Here is an 18,120-nt window from a genome sequence, read left to right as displayed (position 1 = left end):
AGATAATAACTTCATATCCAAACTATGTGGAGTGGCTACATGACACTCCAGAGTACACTTTGCTGTGGAGATAACAAAATTAAGTTTATGCTAATGGTAGTCCAACACAGTCTCAGGAGTAATACCATAACTTTAGCTTCTGGAACGGAAGACTCCTAAAATGTATTTTCAGGAGTGACAGTTTCACAAAATGATCCTTGGAGTTGATGTAGAAATCTTGCTTATTTGAACTGATTTTGCCTTGGGCTTAAAGGAAAGGCCTCCACAGTCATTCAACAGGTGAAAGGGAGGAGCACAGCCTTTTAATGCCTGGGAGCTGAAAACCTTTCTAAAATCAGAGAGTAGCGACATGGTTAACACTGCATTTGTCATACACAATATTAATAAAGGGGATTATAATCCAGAAAAAGAAGAATTTATTTCCATTGGAAAGCAATGAATAAAGTAATGCTGTGATGAAAAACATTATGGCCTGCTCAATGACAGGAAATATTCATTTTCTGGTTAAAGAACAGATAACTGTCAAGGAAAACATGCATTAGGTAGAGTGAGCTAGTAAATCTACCTATTAGAGAATGGGAGACTAAAGTACTGAATTTGCTGTGCTAGCAAGAGGTGGCACGGAGGTATTGCTCCTGCAAGATGCTGTTACCACCCTTGCTGAAAAGACAATTAAGAGTTATCTCCTTCACAGGAACACTCTGGCCTCCTCTCCTTTCCATGAGAGCTGTGGGGCTGAAACACGCTCTTGCCTTTTCTCCGCAAAGACAGCACAGCCTAGGCATACAGCTGACTGCATGTGGACACTGAGTGAAGAACAGCTTTAAACTTCACCTAACCCTGCTGTATATTCCTCACACTGCCAGACTTTGCCACATCACCAGCGTATCCTGCTGTCTCTGTAGACTGTGCTCCTCATATTCTTGCCCTCACCTCATGCAAGTACAGATGCAAGGGAGAAGACATCTGTCAACACAGTCCAGTCCTGCACCTTGAAGCAGGTTTAGCACCACTGCCAACCTGAAGAGTAAGTATCATGAGCAGAAATAAATCAGACCACAATGTCAAAACGAAAAACTACCCCCAAAGCAAGCCTTACAAGATCCACCCAGTATTTTACTTACAAGCAAAGAGGAGATACAAAACAACCCAAATTAGCATCGCGATTACTTCTTAAACTGCACTCTCACCGCCTATAGAACTAACTGCAAATTCCTTGCATTTCTTGTCTCGCTTTCTGATCTAATCTTTAAAATGATGCACAGTGAAGGGAAAGTGTTGGGGGGTGCCTCTAAGCCGCATCATGTGCGTTATGGAGACAAGCCAAGCAGCTACTTAGGCAACCATTAGGTCGGGAAACAATCGCTTCCATCATTCCCAACACGTGTGTCAACATAATTCCATGCTCTCTTTGTCATGCAAAAAGTCTTGGCAAAGTGACCGGATACACCCAGAAAGCAGGAGCAAACTAAGCTCATTATGTTAACCGGAGATCCCACAGCATCCTCCAGTGCCATAGAAGGAGACTTCCCATGTTTTGCAGTAGCAAAGGAAACTCGCCACACTGAAAAGGGCCCAAGCCAAGCCTGGCTTCAGAAGTGTATAAGGAAGATTCGCAATTGGGTTTCGTGGAAGGGGATCCCTTGTCTGACAAGCACAAGAGGCTGTGTCAGGCAGTGTGATAATAGGCATTGCAGAAGGTATGACACTTCGCTTAACTACAGAGACTTCCCTCTCCTGTGTGCTCGCTGGAAGCCTTCCAGCCATGCTAATATGGCTCTGCAAAGGAAAACTGCTGCCAAATGGGAGTATCAGCTTCTGTAACTCTTTATTGTTGTCATTGGTAACTCCGGACTTTGTTTTCCTTTTAAAGGAAGATTCAATGCATTTTACAACCATTAAACATCTTTTCTTCTCTCCATCTATACTTGTAACTCTGATGAACAGCAAAACGCTTGTGCACATCAGAATGGCTGGCAGTACTACTCTAATGGCTTCTTTGCGTGGTCAGGTACAAGAGGAAAGCCCTTCAATCTGTCTGAAAAATGCTGAATGTATCTTTGGTGCTCTAACAACTGTAGAAGATGGTAAATATCCCAGAGCATAAGCATTTATTTATTTAAAGATAAGCAGTTGGGGTTTTCACTAACAATTTTTGCTACATCTTTCAATTCCAGTTTCAATGCAGTGGGAGGAAAGTCCTAATAGTGCTGGATATTTGCAAGCCCTTTCAAGCTTTAGCTGCTTTGCCTCCATTCTGCTACGGGTAACACATTTTTCAACCCATTTTGCCTCTTGAATGCTTGCAAGTCTAATCTTGGTTTCAGTGATGCATTCAGCAAAAAACAGGTCCTCAGCAATCCATGTTCACAAAGGTCAACAATGGCCATTTTTAAATGAGGATGGACAAGAACAGTACAAGCTTCTCCTACATGTTGCTGACATCTCCTCTAATGAAAGCCAAAGATTTCTATTGATTGTTGTGTTCAAGCCTGTATCAGTCACACTACATACTTTGTTCCTTAAGCTGCCATATTTTTGGCAGATCCTGTTACCAGCCAAACACTCAAGAATCAAGAGCAGAGAGCGCTGTTCAAATGGGAAAGTGTAGAAGAGCCCTTCCCCCAGCATTATCGTTGGAGTGGGAATAAGCATCTGGTTCTGACTTTGTCTTCTCTGTGCTCCATCACTCTGCGCAAATTTACACTATACAACCTTCTGAAAATGTACATCAAATATTACAGAACATTCATTAGCAAGTCAAATAAAACAAGAGAGTAAAAGTGAACATACCTGAATAAGAGAAACGTTGTGTAGACTAAGTCTGAAGAGGTAGTTCCTGCATGAATAAGCAGAAAAATTACAAACTGTTAGGCTACCAAAGAAGGAAGGGGAAAGTTGTAAAAGCAAGTCACAGTTTTTGGTCATTCATTTCTACATACAAGCAGCCTTTCTTGGACTCCTCTCCACAGAACGCAAAAATAGTTTTATACCCCTTGTTCATCAGTGTCTTTGGGAATCTCTTAACAAAGTTTTGAGCAAGTTTGGAGTAAAATTCCAGAACCCATAATAAGAGAACCACAGTGAAATCCCAACAACACAGGGACTGTTTGCAAACTCTCAAAGGGCTTTGGATATCCCATATGGGCTGTGCTCATGTTTTTCTCTGCATTTGGAGAAAACTGAGGTTGGACAGAAGCCAGCTGGAGCAAAGCTAACTCCTGTAGTATGCTTCCCCCAAGCCTGTCCTCGAAGGCACTCCCATTCAGGACTTTGTGGAAAAGGAGGAGAAGAGGGCTAGTGTTTCTCAGCAGAATTTCTCTGCACAGAAAACCAGCAGGGAAATCAAAGCAGTGACTGCAGATACTCCCAATCGTCCTGTCATCCGCATCTCCACAGGCAAAGCAAGGGAATTCCTGACAGAAGTCACTGTAGCATGAGATACCACACATCAGCTGAGCTCCTGTGACTCTCCTTCTGCATGTTCATATCCCATCACAAATAGGAGGGAATATACTAAACATCTATGGATGGGGCTTGGTTAGCAGGATTTATCTCACATTTTTGCTTACTAAGACAATGCAGTTACCAGGAATCAGCTGACAGACTAAGCCATACGGACTTAATTGTGTGCTTGATAGTTTTGGCCACGTCTAACTTCATATTTTTGCATCCCATCTGTCAGGGGTCTGAAGAGCTGTGATCCTTTTCCAACGTCCCTGTCACCACAATCTCCCAAAGAAGACACATTTATATTATACCAGGTGAATTACGTTTTTGGAAGTGGCTCTATTTGAATGGTAGAAAGTGCAGCTTTGATGATATACCTTCATCTGCTCTACAAGTGCCAGTGTATAGACATTACCCTACCTAGTAAAATGTAAGTTCCAGTCTTAGGTTGGTGAAGTCAAGAGAAATCAGTGGAAAGCTCCTCTAGTGATGAAAAGGTTCTAAGGACTCTTCTGTAGAGCCTTGTTAAGTGTCTGTAGTCAGCAGCACTCTCTAACCAAGCAAAGAAAGTAATTCAAACTTTGACATACAAGAGATTCATACTGGGTCACAACAACCACTACAAGGCTTGACCAATTTTTCCTTCTTCTGTTATCTCTCACTTGTGTATCATCTAAGTCATAACCATAGAGTTGCCTGTATATTTTGTCCCAGTTCTGCAAATAAATCAAAAGGTCTCAACTGCTGCTGATCATCAGTAAAGGAGGATGGGAACAAGGACGATGGGGAATTTGGGAAGTTCTTTGTGGTTCCCCTGGTACCAAAGCTTCATCTGATTTGCTCTGATTTGCACCATCCTGTTCTATACTGGGACTGGTTACCCAGTGAAGAATGAGACCTGTTAGCAATATCTGAATAAAACATATCAATAATTATTATAACTCCTGTAAGTACACACACACACACACAAAGTCTCCCTCTTTTCTCCTAGTCCTATCACTGGAGAGCCAGCAATTCTTTTGTACAATCTGAAACCCTGTTCTCTCTCAAAGGGCTGCATACTTTCCCAAGTAATTTGTTATTAACTCTTAACCATCAGCTATAGACTTAAATATTATGTCCTGCAGGTGCGTGCAGCAGACCAGAGGCACTAAGCTCACATACAGCTAAAATGTCAAAATGGAGATAAATTCTCATCCAGTGACTGATCTGGCAGGTCCCTTAGAAAAGCACATGCTACTCTCACCAAAATATTAATGCAACTCCAGGACATGAGATATCATGAAATAAGTCTTCTCCAGGAGAAGTTAAGCATGTCACTGGCCTCCAATCTTACAACACCCTAAGGAGAAAGTTCTCATAACCAGGGACTTGAAGTTGCTACCCTGTTGTTAAGCATGCTATTTAAATGCATTGATTTTGGAAGTCCTATAATGCAGATTTCAGCTCCTTGTTTTAGCCTTGTAAAAAGCTGGACAGTTTGAATGAGTAATAAATTTTAATATTAGGGTTTTTTTTTTCCCCTGATAGCACTGCAGAGCAAATCCAACCAAAATATCTTTAATGGAAGAGACGTATCTAAAGGATGCAATTTTCGTTGCACTAAGCCAAAACAGATGCAGACAGGAACAGTGTCCATGTAAATAAAGCCAGTGTCTGTCCTCTCAGTGACTGCTGTGTAGCACCTGGACAAAGATGACATCACTTGGGTGGCTGAGATCTAAACCAGGCAGGAATATAGTACTAATGTGAGTAGCCCAATGATCTTCCAAAGGCTTCATACTAACCTCAGCTCTCTAAGTCTGACCATGTGGCTTTCTTACAGAAAGGAGGGGTTCCCTACATTTTTCATCAGCTTGCCTCACCTGGAGTCTGCACAGCCACTGGCAGTTTCTCTTTGTTTGTTTGATCCTTCTCACATCTCATCAGCGGTAATATGAACACTGGTAGGCAGACCAGGCTATCGGAGACACCTCCAGATTCCAGTTGACCTGCCCAGCTAGAACTGACTAATCCTTAATTAATAACATGCTCTTTTAACCATACTTTTTCTGTAAAGCTATACCAGGAGTAAAAAGCCAAGGGGAAAGATCTGTTGAATAAAACAGTGCCATTTTTATGAATTGCGTTTTAACTGCAATTTCAGTCCAAGAATGAGCAAGGTCTCTGAATGATGGGCATGGTTTATTGCACGTAGAATCGCCCCATTTGTGTCCTTTTTTTCTGTCTGTGTTTGAAGTTATGTCTGTTTAATACCTTCCTGAACTATAATTTAAAGCAGCTGAAAGAGTAGGATTAAGAAATATACGGGAACATTGAGATCTCTGCATGAATAGATGAGGTGCCTTCTTGGTCTCTTTTTTTCTTTTTTTTTCCTCCCATTTTGTCTTATAAGTGAACATTGGCTAATTCCTTTCTCTCTTAAATTAAACCCATCTGGACTAGGCCAGAAGACCAATTGCCTGGTGCAACCAGTGATTCTAACAACTTCCTTCTCCTGTGTATAAAGCTGGTGCACAAACTTCCAGGGATAGGAAACCTTCTTACTCACTCCCTGTCTTAAAAGGTCATGCAACTTCACTCCATGGTATTAAAACACGAGCTTTGTTTCATCCCAGCCTTGGCTGCATTTCAGCCATCTCCAGAGCAATTGACTACCCTTCTCTAAGTACTCTGGGACAAATGGTATTATACACATTAAAAGGTGCCTCAAACCGCTAATTATTATTACTACTAACCTTATTATTCATGAACATCAGTGCATTTCTGAAAACACCCATGTTAAACAGTAATACCCTGAAGTCTCAGCCAAGACGGAGTGGGTTGATGGTGGTTCCTCTGGAGACTGATTCACAGCAGATGCCTATTAAAACAACTTGAGGGTGGATCCTCTCTCTGTCACCTCTGATTGCAGGGGGATATTAACCCCAGCTCAGATATATGAAGGTAGCTGCTGTAAAGACCCTCCTGCTCTATACAACCTAGTCTTCAAGAATTTGCCATCTAAATATATACAGAAGAGTAAAAAAGAGACATCATTCTCATTTAAATTTAAAACATAGATTGAGCAACTTCACCAACATCACAGACAGTATCTGCAGCACAACCAGGAGCTGATCTCCTGGTACATTAGCCTATGCCCTGGTTAGGAGAATAACTTGCCCCCAAAGTTGGGTCACAGCACGTAAACCTGTGCTGATGTGCCATTTACACTCATGGAAAGCAGGTAGATGTCAAATTACTTTCCCAAACTGGGTTCTTTATGCGAGTCTGCATATCACCAGAGCCAAGCTGCAATATAAATCCTGTAGATGAAAGTATTTGTTAATTGGCTTCATATTTGGCTGCCTTGTAAAGTGATTAAGTGCTCACTGTGCCTGGTACCACAAAGCATACGCACCAGAACAGCAGGAGAGCAGCTGAGATGTGTTTCAGGAAAGGGTGGAAGAATATATCCACTTATATCTGCTTGCCATGACATTCCCAAGTAAAAGCTGCTTATTAAGTGTTTATTTCCTACAGCCAAGCGCACCTTGGATGAACTTTGTAACATGATGCCCATGCACTTGTTCACACATCGCCTGGCCCTGAAACAATTTACAGTGAAGGGAAAGTACTTTGTCTACGATGCCACTGAGCAACAGAGCTATAAGATAAATTAAGCCTTTCCAATGGGAAGCCGCATAACAAGAGTGCTTGAATAATAGCAGAGACCCTTCCTCCTAGGAGTTCTGAAATTATAAGGGTTGCAACATGCTTCAGACACTCGTTCAGGCCTCTTTTTCAGTGCCTCTTTTCAGGCACTACATCTGTCAGCACTGTGCTGGTTGATTAAAAGGTTCTTCCTTCTAATTAAAAGAGAGCATGCTTCAGTTCTGCTGTGGTGGATCGGGAGGAACATCCGTGCAGTCAATGGAATGAAAGGCTACTCTAGCTTCACATTCTTTTTTCTATTTAAATGAGCAAGGTTTGTTCACATTACCCAACTCCGTCCCCCTCCACACGCACCACACAGGTAAGATAACCTCTCTGTGCTTCACAACAACCCCTGCTAGCAAATCGGGAGCCACGAGATCCCTAATGCTGACCACCACCAGAACCTCTCAGGACTTTGACATGCATACAGAGATGAACAATGTGCTGCCTTATCTCAGCCAGTCTGTATCACTACAAGACACGTACACCTGCTCGCATGTTGCTACTTGCCTGCACCTTATAGTAGACGTGAGATGCTCACCCCTCCCTCGTTACAGGGCAGGCTATCTCAAGCCCCCTCTCTTTGTACGCAGACAATTATGCTGCAAGGAGAAACAAAGCCAACAGAAGCTGATAATAATGTGTAATCATCCTAAAAAAAAAAAAAAAACTTTCAGGGAAAGTTGACGAGAACTAAGTGAAGAGTCACTCTCCTTTTTGGGGGCTATTACTGCACTGAAACAGTCATCCAACAGAGCCCAGGTGAGGTCCTGGAGACTCAAGTAGGCTCGTCGTGCTCTGACGAGAACTAAGTGAAGAGTCACTCTCCCTTTTGGGGGCTATTACTGCACTGAAAGTCATCCAACAGAGCCCAGGTGAGGTTCTGGAGACTCAAGTAGGCTTGTGGTGCTCTAGGAAGGTGTTCCCTGTGCTTGTAGAATAGAATAGGCTATTTCAGTTGGAAGGGACCTACAGCAATCATCTAGTCCAACTGCCTGCCAGGGCTGACCAAAAGTTAAAGCATGTTGTTAAAGGCATTGTCCAAATGCCTCTTAAGCACTGACAGGTTGGGGCATCGACCACCTCTCTAGGAAGCCCGTTCCAGTGTTTGACCACCCTCCTGGTAAAGAAATGCTTCCTAATGTTCAATCTAAACCTCCCCTGGCGCAGCTTTGAACCATTCCCACTTGTCCTATCACTGGATACCAGGGAGAGGAGATCAGCACCTCCCTCTCTACTTCCCCTCCTCAGAAAGGGAACGTGCTTCAACCAGGAGCCAGGCCTGCAGGAGGGACTCACAACTGTCACAGCATAGATAATAAGAAAAATAATTAACAGAACAGGGTCCTTTGGGCAATACGAAACAAGACACAGAATTATGCATGTGACAAACCTAATGCTCCCTTCTGGCACTCCTGGAAGCCACGTGCCAGGACTGAGCCTCAGGCTAGGAGCCAGCAACTCCTGTCAGCTCTTCCTATCTTTGCTTCTGGAGGCCTTAGATATACTTTGTACTTCCACAGTACATGACAAACACAGCTTAGTCATGCTTCACTATTCCCTAGGAGCTGGTTAGTATCATTCCCCCCTTATACTAATGGAGAAAATGAGCCAGAGAAAGGTTAAATGACCTTCTCCAAAGCACACAGCAAGTCAGTGATGGAATCGAGATCAGACCCCAGGGCTCTTGGCTACCAAATCTCATGCTAGATTAACGCACAGTGCCTCTACGCAGGTCCAGCTGTGGCTGAACTTTTCAAACAGTTATCCACATTTCTGAACTAGCCAACCATCCCAAGAAACCCAGCTCCTGAAGGGTGAGCCTGGCCTTTGCTCTCGGAAGGCGTTAATTACATGCCTGCTCTGGAGCGTGATGTGACGATCCGATCTGTTTGCTACTCCAGTGATTGGTTTGAAGGGCCTGGCATACACATGCTGGAGAGAAGGTGGATAGCCAGCATATTCATTACAAGCTGGATCCTTATTCACCAGTAATTTTGTTTCTATTGAAGAAAAACTTGTCTGGAACATCATTCTTCCTTAAAAATCAATAGATGTTCAACAGGGAACCATACTAAACGGCATACAGTAATATGATGCAGTTGCTGTATGAGCAATTGCTTTTCCCAAAGCAACATTTCTCAGTGATAAATCCAGCCAGAGCTAGAAGAGCATCCTCTTAGAAGAGGCTCCTTATGCAAGTAGCATATCATTCTGATTAAGCAGCTTCCAAATTAAGCTAGGGTCCCAGCTACTGCTTCTGGGTTACCACTGAGGCCCATTTAGTACTTCTCAGTGGGAACAAGGATGAAAAGCGAATCCTCTATATTCCAGGCAATGGAGAACTACCATCAGCTTTAAATGGCATGGGGTATATGTCACACATCTGCTCAGGCTCAATGCTATATACTCCGGATCAACTCTAGGAAGAGTCAAAAGAGGCAGATGCTTATAGCTGCAGAGCATGCAGGGCAACAGCAAAGCTGTGGCACCCTGGGACTGCACCAATATTGAGAAATCTAGACGGACAGCTGCTGCCATGGAGGTGAGGGGAGAAGCAGGATGGGGATTGGTCCTTGGATCGACAGCCATGTCCCTTCTTCGGCTCACAAGGGGAGCAACAAGCTGGCTCTGGTGTCTCTGGCCCTCCTCTTTCCCCAGGGCAGAAGAGGAAAAGTTTTGCTCCAACGTGATCCTGCCTCGTTGGGGGTGACAGTGTTTGCTATGCTCCTGAGACACCTTGAACCGGATGTTTTATTGAGGGTAGCCGTATGTACACACTTCAGAGAATGGGGAGTGGGAATTTTTTTGTAATATTGTTTGAGCATATTTATAAAACCTGGGCCAATTTACTTTTTTTTTTTTTGGCTACATTTCCCTGCCTCTGTTGCAGTAGATGAATTTCTTCAAAACCTCAGAGATGGAAACTGAGCCAAATTTTCAAAACTTGTGTGTGGGTTTGTTCCTATTTTCCTGGAAGAGTGAGTCCATCTCTCAGACCATCACATATTATCCCACATGCCACCTCAAGTCTCTCTTGACATGTGGCTGACAGCTCTTCTCCCCCCCTCTCATCCAGTTGGCAGAGTCACAGAGCACTTACAGCACCTTGATATGGCCCCGAGCCGCATGGGGACCTTTGATCTCCTATTTGCCCATCACTTTTAGATGTGCTATCAAATAGTCATACTGTAAAATTCCTCTTCTCCTGATGCACAGATTATCGTTCAAATATTCCCTGGCAGCACCCCCACCTGCCTACTTATGCTGATAAACATGCTCAGTTCTGTCAGGCTTTCCACAAACTCTGGATGAGTTCAACATGACTTGTATGCAAATACTGATAGAGTTGGCTGGTGAGCCTAAGTTATTGCCAACCAATCCCTTCTCTTTTCTGTGGTTTTTATACCTTTGCGGTGGCACAGAACAGTAGGCCTAGCATCTAAACATCTGGATATAAAGTGATATGCAAGTCACTGTGGTGAGCCCTGCATATAAAACTGACATATCACCAACTTAACCAGAGCAAGAGAGAGCATTTTCAGTAATGCAAAAGGAATCTGCTCTGCAGCCCCATCCTATAATGCTGTTAAAACACATTAGGTCCAAGCCTCCAAGGCTTTTGCCAAAATATCCTGACCTTGTGTTTGCTTGCACCCCACTCTCTGAAATACAGTCTGCAAACTTAATTATTCTCAGTGTGTTACTAAAAGAAGTGAGCCTCTCATGGGTGGCTGCTTTTGTGATAGGGTATCACCAATTTTCATTTTATCTGGAATACGAGATATTTTTCCAGTCAGGCCCGCAATTCGCTGTGTAAGGATGCTTCCCATCAGCCAGTGCTGCTCCAAGATTGCCTTTCGCACAGCACTGGCTGTGCAGGCACTGGCCGTGAGTCAGCCAAAAACCTGGTTCCTCCAATGATGGGCAAAAGCGTACAGACTACCACGCTGGTGAGGTCATTTGCAGAGAGGGAGATGGTACCACCTTGCAGGTGATTTGTAAGTCCAACTATTTTCTCTGGCAAAAAAGGTGCCTCCCCCTCTTGTCCATGTACAATATCTGGGGCAAAGCTGCCTCTTTGCTGTCCAATAGCTGTGGCTTCTTCTGTGCATTGGTCCAGCTCAGCAACCTGACAATGTTGCAGCATAGCATTCTATTTAAGTTATTTACCCTGAACTAATTAAAATTCACATTCTGTGCTTGAGCAAATGCACAAATTTTAACTAAGAAAAAAAAATTACACTTTGAACAAAATTTGGGCCAGACTCCAAAGTTCCCAGAATTCCATAATTACAAAAATTCTCCTTCCATCCTTTCCTGTCCACACCTTTTCCCCTCCTCCCCAAGGGGTGGAAGTCAGGGATAACATAGATTTGGGGTATGGCAAATTTGGACTCCTTGCAGACTGGCAGAGGAAAGCAAACTCTATAGGTGAGAACCAGGCACCCCAGGGGGGCTTCACCCCTCCATGCTTAAACAAGGGCTGAGCTGACCTCACCTGGCACAATATCAGAGAGGCAAATCTCCCTCTGAACTATCCCAGGCTCAACCAGAGAGGTTAAAACCTGCACTTTCAATCACACTTTTGTTCCCTGTGTAAAGAAACTGTGCACCCCCAATTATGGATTTAAATAGCTGCAATGTCTAATCATAGGTTTCTCACCTTCACCATATTCTTTACCATGCAGGTCAGGAAGCTTCTTTAAAAAACATCAACGGTCCTTTGAAAGTTTCTGTTAATTTCAGGGACTGATTCTCCCTTTTTTTCTCACATCACCATGTTATCTGCCCCCCTCTGGCCCCCGAGACAAGGATGCAGCTTGAATTAGAGCATTCTTTTGTCTGATAGGAAAAATCACAGTGAGCAAGGATGGTATTTGTTTTTCTAGGTCTCTCCGCAGCGGCGCTTTCAGCTACCCTCCTACAATCTGGATATAATAAAAAAAATTATCATGCTCTTTGCTTGCTCACGTCCTCATTAATACCTCAACTGGCAAGGTAATTTCTCAGCCAAACGTGACAGTAGGGGGTAAATCTGGCACAAGACAGTGCAATACTAATGCAAGCTGCCAGAAATGGCAGTAACTCAGCTCAGTCATTTTGTCTCAGAAAAGTATTGAGCCAAATCCTGTACTCAGGGACGAAGGGCATGTCATTCCTGGCCAATAACAGGACAAGCCTGTAGACTATTTAACCTTTGGCTATGCCCATGCGGTTGTGGTCAATGTTCACTTGTTTGCATGTCAGTCTCTCCATGCTATATGAGACTTTACTCTTTCAGCCATGCGGAAGCCCCACTGTCCCAGTGTAAGTGTGTGGGACTTACAGACTTTCATGAGCATTTTGGAGACTTATGTGTTCTTTGGAGATGCAAGGCTGAGGGCAAGTGATTAAAATACCCGGTGGAAATACACCAGTAAAGGGTCCAGATCCCACCTCTGCCACAGGTTTTCTGTGAGTCCATAAAGAGCTTTGGCTATGTCCACATTAGCCAAGTGTAGAGACCTCTGAGGTTGTGCAGACTTTGACTGGTACCTTCAAAAAGCGCAGCCTTGCTGCAGGAGTAGCTGTGCTAGGTGCAGCACTGCACTACCTTTCAGATCTACTATAAACTCACGTCTCAACATCACAGCCTTTTCAGAGGGCAGGCTTGCTCTTAATCCCCCCGGGCCTCAGATTCTCATCTATAGTGTGAAATTATTAGTGCTTTCCTGCCTCACAGAAGCCCTATGAGGATAAATGTTGGTGAGGGGTCCCGATCATTTGGCAACAGAAAGTATTCTTGACAGAGTTTAGATCCAATGCTGATAGTCTAAATCTGTGGATCAACTCTGACCTGACTTCTGCCACTGAATTTCCTGGTTTGCAAAATGCTTTTTGCCCAGGCAACACAATCTGCTGAGACTTACTCTCTTCAGGGTTCAGTGGCAGCCCAGATCTGGACAGGATTGAAGGTGCCCAAGGGTAAGTGATATTTTCCAAACAGCACAGGTTTTGAGTTTTACTGCAGTGCTCTGGAGCTTTCTGCCAAGCAAGCAGGAAAGAGCCGACGTTCAGCCAGAAATCTGCATGAAACCTGGTGTCTGACAAACTAATCTATCATACACCGGAGACTTTCAATAAACTTAGGGTGCCAAACCTGCTGGTTGAGGGTCCTAGAGTATATTTACAATTCGCCGTATTTCTGCAAGCTGCAACCTGAAGCAACTCTTTTGGGACATCAGTCAATCCATTCAGTCTTCAGCTCCTAAGCCTGCACGATCCAGAGTTGTTCTAATGCTTATACCACCAGGAGCAATAATAGCCAGGAAGGGGTGCACCCAGGCTGCTGGGCTCCCCCTAAACCAACCTCTTTAAGTTCATATAGCACCTTCCCTGCTCCCCAAACTAACTGTATCTCCTTTCTTGCACCTACCTACTTGGTATTAGCAGGCACATTCAGTTCAGCTCTAAATCAAATATGAAAATCACCTGCATCAAAGTACCCAGGCTTGCATCACCAGCAGCTTAGTAGCTTTACATTTATTGCAGAGAAATTTGGCAGTCTAGAATGACGTGCACTTTACTTGCCCATTTTAAGTCCCTTCATGCAGCCTTTGCTCACTACCCTCTACCTCCAGGCTCTTCTTGGTAATGACTGTTTGTGACAAGGACTCCTGAGCTGCAGTTCCCCACGTGACAACCATGAGAGATGATCCTTTCCCATCTCCTGATGGAGCTGACAGCCCCCTTGGCAGGCAGAACTATGAAGACTTCTGGTCATGACGCTTTCTGGCTGGTTTTCTTCAGTAACGCCTCCACTCACTGTGAATGGCCAACCCTTGCAGCCATGCCTCTCACAGCCGCAGCCCCAGCAGGCCACTGCCCCGAGCTGACACCCCCACAGTTTCCTTCTGGGAAAAGTCAAATGTTTCCCTTAGGGCTTCCCAGCCACTCTCTGTGCAGCCATTTGTTTGGGTACCATCCTCCTGTTGTCCAAGCTGTTTCCCTTCAGCTTGCCATCGTGCCAGATTGTCACACGGTGTCTCAACCGTCCTCCTTTAAACCTTTTATGTTCTCCTCGCCAGAGAGCTCTTGTGAAGCGTGCTTTTTGGCTTGATTCCAAGCAGGGTCTTTCATATCATCATTTCTTTACTGGCTCCTGTCTCTGCCCAACCAGTAATGAGAGAGTCTCGAGGAGTAAGGCTCCTCAAGAAGGTGGGATGTCACAGCTACACTAAGTACCTCCTCCACAAAACCCACCCTCCCCGGGGGATGGGCACTCTGCCTACAGCACAGGTGAGAGAGCAGAGCACTGCTTCTCCAACATGCAGGTGAAATCACTGCCGTGGGGATGGGAGAAGGCCAGAATCTCTCTGTTATGGACAGGGAAAGGAAGAGAAGGGCAAAGGAAGAACGTTGGAAAGTCGAGCTGGGACATCTTGCAGGAATGGGGATGGAGGCTACCTCCAGCCCCACCACCATTGCCTCCAACATCCCCATCACAGCATGGGCACACTGGCGCAGGGCGAAGGGTCTGCGGCTGTCTGGCTGCCCAGGCAGGCTGCTGCTCTCCATGTTTTTTGACAGCCTCTAGATCTGACCTTGAGCTACAGCAAGCAGATACCATCAGTTCAAACAGTTGCATCTTTTAAGTCACCGCCTTTTAACACAGGCCTCTTGCTGGCCCATCGAGTTAGGAAATTCAGCTTATCTCCTTTGTTAAACCATTTATTATATAGCAGCTCATTCAAGCTGTTCTTCCCAGTCCATTCACCAGCTGTATTACTGACAAAAGAGCAGTGTCCCAGTCTTCTAGCCTTTGTTCTGGTACCAGAATAATCTCCTCTGTGGCTCTTCTGCTGTGGCGGCATATATACAACTTGTGTCTATAATTCAAAACTATAGCTCATTATGTGACACTAATCTGCGAGAAACTGCCACCCATTTCCTCACCATTACTCTTTGATTTCAGATGTTTAGGTAGAGCAAATAGACCCTCAGTTAATAAAAGCAAACTGCTCACTAGGAATGCTGTATAGCCGAGTTAAATTTGAAATCTAATAAGGGGAAAGAGATGGAAAGTAAAGACAATAAGCATTCCAGATCATGCTATTAGAGAGGGATGGAAGTTTCTACGTAGTCAAGGCTGCAATCAGTTTCCATTTCAGCTCCTTTATTGGCTTTGACTTGGAAGGTTTCTCAGGTCTGAAAAATTCAAGGTTTATTCTTGACGAAAAGAAGAAAGTGTTTTGCAAAAAAGCAGGACAATTGGACAAAATGGCATTGCTGATAGCTAGCACAGAAAAAGCAGGATTCAAGTTCCCAAAATCATCAGGTTTTTTAACGCATGAGGGGATTTATGTGCCTTGTTTTTTGAGCTGTTCAGATCATATTTTCAAGTTTTTTCTCAATAATAATGAGGTCTAGAAAATTGTTTTTCCTCCCATTAAAGAAAGCTCAAATAGTAATCAAATGCACTCAAGAGCTGAAAAAAGTAGCAAATATTTCAAAACAATCACTCATTCACAGAAGAAAAACAGTACATTAAAATACTAGCACTACATTTAAAACAAAAACAAAACATGCAAACTATGAGTCAAAATGAAGGTTATGAATTTTTGAAATGTGTGTTTTTATACTTAATGAAACGTGGCTCATAATATGGGTAGTGTGAGATTTACAATGTTCTAAACTATTCATATCCTTACTTGCAAATGTTTGGATTTTACAAATGATGTGACAAGTAAATACATTGCTTAGAAACCATGGTGGGCTTTTGAAACTAATTCTTTTGTTTCTGGATTTTGACTTGGCAGGTGTTTGGTGCAGTGGAGTTATCAAACTCCTCTGGTTAGCACTCAGACAGCACCAGTCATTCGGGGAGGGCTCTCAGATAAGGATAAAGCTTAAAAACCTGAGGCTCGTGTTATTCCAGCTCCCTGTCTGCATGGCATGCCCTCAATACCTCTTACAGTTTCAGTCACGCTGTGTCCAATTCCTGAAACCAAAAACCCTCGTGAGCCCTGGGATCTTCTTTTCTTCTAGGAAGCATTTTCTATGAAGCTTTGAAATGCAGGATGAACTAAGCCAAAGAGATGCTGTGGTGAGGTCATACTGCTTTTAAATAGAGACAGAAAGAACTAGTCTGAAATAATTTATAACGCTATCATCTAAGCGAATGATGTTAACCAGGAAATTGAGAAGTGGGAGTACTTATAAACCCCACCCTGATCCCAAACTCCTTCCACAACCCCAGAATAGCTGGCATTACTACTAATATGATCTACAGTAGCACATTTAAACATGGTTAACATTTAAATTTAGGTTTCATAAATTACACCCTGTAGAGATGGATAGAGACAGCTCCTATCTCTTTGAGGTATTGTTTCATTTGCAGATTCAAGCAGATGGTGCACGAGCAACTAATGACTCAAAAAATCACCCCTAAAAATAGTCCAGAACAAGGTGTGGATTTATCAGGGAAGGAGGGAACAGAAAAGGCTTTGCTTCCCGTTCCCATTTCTCTGGCACAGCTCCAGGAGCTCAGCGCTGGGGTCAGAGGACCCGTGGTGCTGAGCAGCACTGAGGACCCCGTCTGTACCCCCATATTCATGCACCTCTCCCTGCCACCTTGTGCAGGGTGGAAATGAGATGACGAAAAGGGAAAGGGCTCAGCTCTCCCCACTGTCCCCACACCAAGCCTGTATCCAACCCAAGAAAACCACCCTGGGAAATTACACCTCCATCAATTCTATCAAGAATTCCTCGGCAGGACCATGTGGCACCATTGAAACTTTCAGTCTCCCAGTCAGGTGGGTATTGTTTCATGAAAACTGACTTTTCCAGGCAAATTCTATAAATACTTGTCACTGCTTCCTCATGAGGCAATACACTGCACTATATCGTACTTCCAGCGGGAAGTCAAATTTGCTGTCATTCCCCTGTTTATAATGATATTGTAGCCTCGTGTCGAACCGCACTCATACAAAATCTTGCGGAGACAGAGCCTCCCTCCAGGACGTGTTGCTGGGGTTTGAGCAGGGGTGAAGCGTGTTAGCGTTAGCAGCCTCAGCGCGGGGGGAAACCTGCCGTGCAGCCGAATTATGTAAACCATAAATTCCTCAGAGCAACGTGCCTGTGTTTGTGCAATGCCTGGCAGAAGGCACTGTTCACGGCCGTCCCCAAAGCAATGCCGTTGTGAAGTAATAAATATTAATAATTGCTGGTTACAGATTCCAGCACAGGTACAGCCGCAGCTTGAAAAGTAAAGTGTTTCTGTATGAAAAGCAGGAGGGCCTCTAGCAATTTGAACAGCTACAGGAAGGTAAGTGTTATTATTTACTGCACAAATACACACAGAAAATATATATTAACTCATGCTTCGGTTGCCTCTGTGGAGCAAAACTCTCCTTCTGTTACATATCTTGCTCTTTTCTCTTGTTCATATCATGAGTTCTCCCAGCTCTGCTCCTCACCTCCCTGTCCTTTAATGCTGAATAACCCAAGAAGAAAGCAGTCTCTTCCTCCATTTTCATTAATAGCAGAGACTGCTACCACAATGTTATCTGATTCTAAACGTTATACTTAAACTGATTTGTTGGACTGTGCCTAGTCTTTTCTTTTTGGGTTGTCTTATCTGTTTATTATGCAATAAAAAATAGTTGCTCCTGGGGCTCATGATTCAACCACTCCTGACGTATATTATTTCACTGAACCATAGTTCTTTTCCCTGTTACAAATGCAGCTCTAAATTTGTTAGAGCTTGCCTATGCTCATACTGTGTGTTTCTACCCTCCTCTTATGGCATCCTAAATAAAAATAATGTTTAAAAATAAAGGAAAATATATGCTAATTACATACAATGGGCGAGAGCAACAGAGTTGCACCAAAATGCATTAGGCTATATTAGCAAGTTGAAGCAAACAGGTTGTGGATGAGTTCTAAAAGAAGAGAGAAGAAAGCAATCATTTACATTGCCCAAGTCTCACT

The 18,120-nt window shown here is 43.8% G+C and overlaps 1 protein-coding gene across 1 annotated transcript in view; it reads right to left on the bottom strand.

The window, feature by feature from the left end:
- Positions 1-18,120, bottom strand: part of SEMA5B (sema domain, seven thrombospondin repeats (type 1 and type 1-like), transmembrane domain (TM) and short cytoplasmic domain, (semaphorin) 5B) — a 136,090-nt gene that overhangs the window by 101,750 nt on the left and 16,220 nt on the right. The window contains exon 3 of the mRNA XM_009887274.1: positions 2,794-2,839. Coding sequence (XP_009885576.1) covers positions 2,794-2,839 — 46 coding nt within the window. The remainder of the gene's footprint in view (positions 1-2,793; positions 2,840-18,120) is intronic.

This window comes from Charadrius vociferus, unplaced genomic scaffold, assembly GCF_000708025.1.
Source record: "Charadrius vociferus isolate BGI_N301 unplaced genomic scaffold, ASM70802v2 scaffold385, whole genome shotgun sequence".
NCBI lineage: Eukaryota > Metazoa > Chordata > Aves > Charadriiformes > Charadriidae > Charadrius > Charadrius vociferus.
Note: the sequence above shows the minus strand (reverse complement) of the source record. Positions and strands in the feature narration are given on the sequence as shown.